Raw genomic sequence first — 6,895 nt, 5'->3', positions numbered from 1 at the left:
GGTGGTAGATAGGATTTTAATGGACTATATAGTGGTAACCAGGAGAAGAGTAGGAAGAGTTTTGGATGTACATGTTCTTAGGGAAGAGAGTGGCGGAATATCAGATCATTTTTTGGTGGAAGGTAAGTTGAGAGTGGAGGATAGATGGAGAAGGTAAGTTGAGAGTGGGGGATAAATGGAGAAAGAGGAGAGAAGGTAGGGAGGTGCTTGAAGTAAACTGCTTAATTGAGAAAGAAAAGGAGGATTACAAGAGGCTAAGAGAAGAGTGGGAGGGAGTGAAAGATAGAGTAGAACTAGGAGTGGAGGAGGAATAGGGATGTTTCTAGGAGAGAGTCACAAGGTGTGTAAAACAAGGGGGATGTGAGGAAATAGCAGGAAGGGTAGTGAGTGGTGAGATGATGAAGCAAAGAAGATTGTAGAAGAGAAGAAATGAGCATTCACTGATTGGTTACAAAATAGGAAAAGAGAATCATATGAGGGGTACAAAGAAAATAGAAAAAAAGTACAGCATAAAATAAAGGAGAGTAGATGTGAAATGGGGTAAGAGTATGACAAATTTTTTAAAGTAATAAAAAGATGTTTTGGAAGGAAATTAAGAGAGGAAGGGGAGGCAAATCAAATAGAGAAGAAAAGGTAAAGGTGCTGATGGAGAGATTATAATAGAAGAGACGCCAGCAGAAGGGTGATAGGCAGAGTATTTTATGGAGTGGCTAAATGTGAAGGATAGGGAGGGAAAGGTAGCTGCAGTGGGGAGCACTAAGAAAATGACAGTGATGAATGAGGAAAATTGAGGAGAAATAAGGAAAGATGAGGTGAAAGCAGTTATTAAAATGATGAGAGCAGGTAAGGCACCTGGGTTAGATGGGTGTCATGCGGAGTGTCTAAAAAAGGGAGGTACAGTGATGGTGGACTGGCAGGTAACGTTGTTTAATGTTTGTCTAAAAGAGGGTAGAGTGCCAGAGGACTGGAGGAGTGCCTGTATAGTTCTGCTTTACAAGGAAAAAGGGGACAAGTGTGAGTGTAGTAGTTTCAGAGGGATCAGTTTGTTGAGTGTAGTTGGGAAGGCTTATGGGAGGGTTTTGATTGAGAGAATTAGGAGAGGAACAGAGGGAGTAATTAGTGAGGAACAGTGTGGGTTTAGGACAGGTAGGGGTTGTGATGGATCAGATTTTTGTGGTAAGGCAGATATGTGAGAAAGCTTTAACTTCTTCGATAAGATGACACCTACACAGGCGTCATGAGGTGCAAGTGGGTATACAAGGATGCCGGCATTAGAGTCTTGATTACATTCATTTTGTACTTGTAGCCGAGTGACCCCCGAATTCTGTGAACTGGTTTAATCACATTTTCTGTTTATTATTACTCAGAGTGAAAAAGAATGAGTACTACAACAGCAACTATATTCTATAACATAGTAGAGTGATGCTGGCATCATGCATTAGGCATCCAATGCTGGGTCTAAGAATTTGACTTGTATTGAAGAGGTTAAGGAAAGGTAAGGATATTTTTTGGGCCTTTATGGATTTAGAAAAGGCTTATGACAAGGTAGACATGAAGGTGTTGTGGGAGGTATTGCAGATATATGGGATAGGAAGAAAGCTGTTAAGACCAGTCAAGAGTTTATACAAGAGTAGTAGACCCTGTGTTAGAATTAGAAATGGATAGAGTGAGTGATTCAAGGTATAGGTGAAACTTCACCACGGATGTGTCACGTCACCTTGGCTGTTCAGTTCATACATAGATGTGGTGGTGCGAGAGGTAAATTCAAGGGCAACAGGCCAGGGATTGAAGATGGCTAAAGAAAATAGAGAAAAATGGAAGATAAGCCAGTTGTTGTTTGCTGACAACACTGTGCTTGTAGCAGGATCAGAGGAGGTATTAAGGAAGTTAGTGACGGAGTTTGGGAAGGTGTGTGAAAGAAGGATGTTGAAGATAAATGTGGGTAAAAGGTGATGAGATGTACAATGGGAGAGGATGGCAGCAAATTGGAAGTGAATATCAAGGGAGAGAGACTGGAGGAAGTGGATAGTTTTAGATACTTGAGGGGTGAATGTGGCAGGAAAGGGAGTGGAGGTGGACGTAGAATGTAGATTGAGAGAAGTGAGTAAATGCCTTGGGGGATTAAAGTGTAATGAGAAATAGACATTTGAGAATGGATGCTAAGAGGAGATTGTATGAAGAAGTTTTTGAGCCAACAGCACTGTATGGGGTGGAAACATGGAACATAAGAGAGGAAAAGTTTAAATGTGTTTGAGATGAAAGCCTGAAAAGTATGGTAGAGGTTACTAGACTGGATAGAGTGAGAAATGAGGTGAGGAGGGGAGCATGAATGAAAAGGGAGTTGGGAGATAGTGTTTATGAAAGAGTATTGGGATGGTTTGGACACATGGAATGAATGGGTGAAGATTAGTAAAAGGTATGGAAGGCAGAGGTGGAGGGAGTGAACATGAGGGGGCAACCATGGATGAGAAGGCTGGATAGGGTAAAAGGGGCATTGGAAAAGAGGGGAATGTCTGTTGAGGAAGGACAGGAGAAGACAGAAGATAGGGATGAATGGAGAATGGTCGTGTATGGATGATGCTGTGATGCATGGAAGGGGATGGGGGAGAGTACATGTGAATGATATTTTGATGCAGCCTGAAGGAATTTCTCCCCATCTTTTCTTTTTCTGCATGAGATAGAGAGGGGGTTCAATGATTAAATGAAGCAGCCTTACTGTGGATGTCCTGTGTCTTGCTGCATTGCTTCTGACCCAAGGCAGTTGGGGAGATGCAGGGATGACCCATCATCCAGGAGGAGCCAAGATAAGAGGGAAGGGGGGAGGGGTAGTGAATGAGAGTGGAATATGTGGGGATGAAATGGGTGGGAGTGGATTTATGCCTTCAACTTTGGCTACCTCCTTTGTATGGGGGAAAAAGTCCTTGGTAAATGTCTGTATATATGTATCATTTTATTCCAATGATTTTTAATCTAAGGTCTCTTTGATGGTCTTTTCATCTCTTCTCTTCATTCAGTATGAAAACTATAGATTAATTTGATCACTTTTATTTACAAGTTCAATAAACAACTAAAATGTTACACAACAAAACTTCTCATAATGGCCTTTCCCAATACACCTAGCTAATTTTCTAGGTGGATGTGCTTTGGGTTGGTAATCCCCCTTATAAAGGGAGAAAGCCTTCAATGTATGTATGTGTGTATGTGTGCACATGCTTTTGCACTTAAATCTAACTTTATAAATAAATCAGGTACACAAAATCCAATACAGCTTTTGGATGACAGAAACCAGAGACAGAGATCCATATGTGATGGTTCTGCAGGGCAGGATGGATGTTGGAGGGGATTACTCCAGAGGTGATCAATGCTCTTGCCTCTACCAAAGTGTTTTATGAGCCAAAACAGCAGCCATGACCAGTTACCTAAGGGCTATAGGTCTCCTCCAAGAATCCTGGAGCAAAATACTGATATACCTGAAGGTTCAGCAATGGGACTGACACTTCTCCAGACAGGTCCTACAGGGGTAACTGGTTTCATTCTAATCACTTTAGATATAGAATGCAAAAGTATAACACATTTTACCCTTTCTTGGCCTGATGATGTCCTTTACAAATTCTAATTTGGCTCATGCCAGATTGATTCATTCAACCAAGGATAGGACCCAGTTCACTGATGCTCTTTACAAATTCTGTTCTGATTAACTGGATGAGTTTATTCATGATTTTTCTCCCTGTTTAAATCGAAGAAGTGAAAGGGATGAGTAAAATGTGAATAAAGGCATAAGGACTTCCCTCACCTATCTCTACTGTTCCCCCTGTGCTAAGGATCTTCCCCTCTGTATGTACATCCTACAAACAGTCAAGGCATATGAGGGTCTGTGAGGACTCCAACCAGGACCCTTGTAATTGGGTCATTAAATGTGCATGGTTGTGGTAGAGATGGGAGTAAAAGGAAAGTGATTGTCAGTTTATATGACAGAAGATGGATGGGTTTGCAATTAGTGAAACTAAGCTGAAGGTGAAGGGTAAGTTTAAGAACATAAGAATGAAGGAGACTGCAAGAGACCATAAGGCCTACACTAGGCAGCTCCGTATCCATCACCACCTGTCATCCCCATCCATAAAGTTGTCTAATCGTTTCTTAAAACAACTGATAGTCTCAGCACTTACTACATGGTTACTAAGTTCATTCCATTCGTTGACCACCCTATTAGTAAACCAATTCTTACCTATTTCCTTTTTAAATCTAAATTTGTCCAGTTTATAACCATTACTGTGAGTCCTGCCCTGTTGTTTTAATATGATGACCTTGTTTGCATCACCCTTGTTAAAGCCTTTGATCCACTTGAACACCTCTATTAGATCACCCCACACTCTGCATCTTTCCAGAGAGTGTAAGTTAAGGTGCCTAAGCCTCTCTTTGTAAGGCAAATTTCTGAGTCCATGTATCATTTTGGTCATTCTTCTCTGTACTTATTCTAGTGAATTGATGTCCATTCTGTAGGACGGACCAAAACTGTACCGCATAGTCAAGGATGGGTCTAGCTATCGCTAGATATTTTAATAATTACCTCTGCACTTCTATTCATTACCATCCTATCAATGAAACCTAATGCTCTGTTAGTTTTATTCCTGGCAATAATGCACTATTTCCTGGTTTTAAGGCCCAGACTCACTAGAACTCCCAAGTCTCTCTCGCACTCAGTTTTCTTTAAAAGCGTGTTATCTAAGCGTTACTATCCATTTTTTATTTTTATGTAAAGTCCTCTTTTCATTCTGATCATGTTTCAATCAGTCCGTCATCCATTTGGGCGTATTACTATACTGAAGTTTGAGTTTGGGAGTGTGGTGGGGAGGGTGTAGGGAATGACGAATGGGTGAGGAAGAGAAGGACATGCCCTGTTAGTAATGAGATGTGGGAAGGTACCAAGACCCATAATCTCTACCAATTTCAACTACTTTCCCCACACACTTTTTCACATAGGTAGAGTTCCTAGCCAATAACTGCTCCCATCCTACTAGCCAGTGACACAGAAACAGATTTACACCAATTAATTCATCTGTTGCCCCAGGTTGCTCTTGTAAGAGACCCTTGGATCCCAGGTAACCAGCAACAGCCACTGGATTGGCCCACAAGTTACTCAAGGAAGAGCTATCATGTTGCTCTCTGGGTAGGGTATGAATGGGGAAGGGTTGAATGAGGTACACTGTGTCTTCTGTGAACTGATACCTGTTACACCAACACTAATACACTAAACTAGAATATGCTGCAACACTGTGGGCACCTAGCACAAAGAACATAAGAAAATTAGAAATAATCCAAAGAGCAGCAACAAAAATGGCACCTACACTGTCAAATCTGACATACAAACAAAGATTGGAGAAATTACATCTGTCAACACTGGAACAGAGAAGAGAAAGGGGTGGTTTGTTGACCATTTACAGAATTATGAAAGGGATGGAAATTCTCTATAGAGACAACTTATTAAAGTGGGACAGAAGAGAAACACGAGGACACAAAAAGAAACTAAAGAAAGACAGCTACAGAAGAGACCTGAAAAAATAATAGCCTCCCACATAGAGTGATTGATGTCTGGAACAAAATAAACAGAGAAACAGTGAATGCCAGAACTATACACGATTTTAAGAATAAACTGATGTGGAAAGATATGAAAACAGGTCACTACGAGCATAGCTCTTGTCCCATAAAATACAACTAGGTAAATACAGACAATACTCCAAAGATTATTCAAAAAGAGATTGGGAAAACCTAAGGACTGATGTTGACTATGTAGGGCTTTAGGCTTCCTGTCAGTGAAGCTAGAGGCTAGGATCATCAATTATATCTTCATCCTCATCAACATCATGGGAATCAGTATAGCGATCTCTCAATATCTGACATGATTCTTGTGGCAAGGGCAAATTCCGAATCACTTCAGATACATCCACCAATCTTTCATTGTTTCTCTTTGTTTTCTTCTGAAGTAATGGCCGGACATATTTGTAGAGGTATTCAATTCCATCTGGAAATAGACATCAAAGTAAGTGAAATATAGTAGATACACCAATGGGCATTTTCCCCTTTGTGAGGGTTGGCAATGTCATAACACATACCCACATTTCATACATCCCACCTATAGTCAAACCCTGTTTGCTGTCCTTCTCATCTTAACACTTCATAGATGAAAGCTTATTCCTATTCCCTGCCACACTGCTTGGGTAAAGGGCAATACAGCAAGACCGTGCTTCCACAGCAGTCTGGCAGCTGCAGCTGGTTTACCTCCTCCACTTTCATCATATGGCAACCCCACCCCTTCATCTCGTTTACTCAAGATATTTACAGAACAGAGAAGAGCATCCCTTTAGGACATCATATCCTTATCCATTCACAACCACTCTCCATTCACTCCCACTCTTTACACTCTTTCTTTCTTGCTGAACAGATATTCCTCTTGCATCCAATGCTCCTTCATCCTATCCATCCACCTCATTCTTGGTCTTCCCCTCAAGTTCACTCCATCCATTTCTGCTTTCTACAATCTATACTAGTCTTTCCTCATTTGTTCTTCCCAATGCTTAAACCATATCAGCATTCTTTGATCTACCCAATCTGCCAACTCTCTATTCCCTTTCTCTGCCTCACCTCCACAGCCTCATCACACCTATCACTCTTTTAAACACTTCATTTTAAACATGTTTAGATTTTTCCTTTCTGCCTCCTCCAATTTCACATATCCATACAATGTTGTGAACAGAGTCCCTCATATAATCTCTTTGTATTCATAGCCAGATACCTATTTCTCCACCCCCACAGTTACTTGCTTCCCTTCCTCTATAATTTACTTCCTCCATTCTTCCATTCCCTGCTACATGTGACCTCAAATACTTAAAAGCTCTCC

At 41.0% G+C, this 6,895-nt stretch overlaps 1 protein-coding gene across 1 annotated transcript in view; it reads right to left on the bottom strand.

Moving 5' to 3' along the window:
- Positions 1-2,801: 2,801 nt before the first annotated feature.
- LOC143024776 (uncharacterized) overlaps positions 2,802-6,895 on the bottom strand; it is a 44,745-nt gene continuing 40,651 nt past the window's right edge. The window contains exon 9 of the mRNA XM_076183934.1: positions 2,802-6,019. Coding sequence (XP_076040049.1) covers positions 5,817-6,019 — 203 coding nt within the window. The 3' untranslated portion in view covers positions 2,802-5,816. The remainder of the gene's footprint in view (positions 6,020-6,895) is intronic.

This window comes from Oratosquilla oratoria, chromosome 4, assembly GCF_046742065.1.
Source record: "Oratosquilla oratoria isolate Oo_2021 chromosome 4, ASM4674206v1, whole genome shotgun sequence".
Classification (NCBI taxonomy): Eukaryota; Metazoa; Arthropoda; class Malacostraca; order Stomatopoda; family Squillidae; genus Oratosquilla; species Oratosquilla oratoria.
Note: the sequence above shows the minus strand (reverse complement) of the source record. Positions and strands in the feature narration are given on the sequence as shown.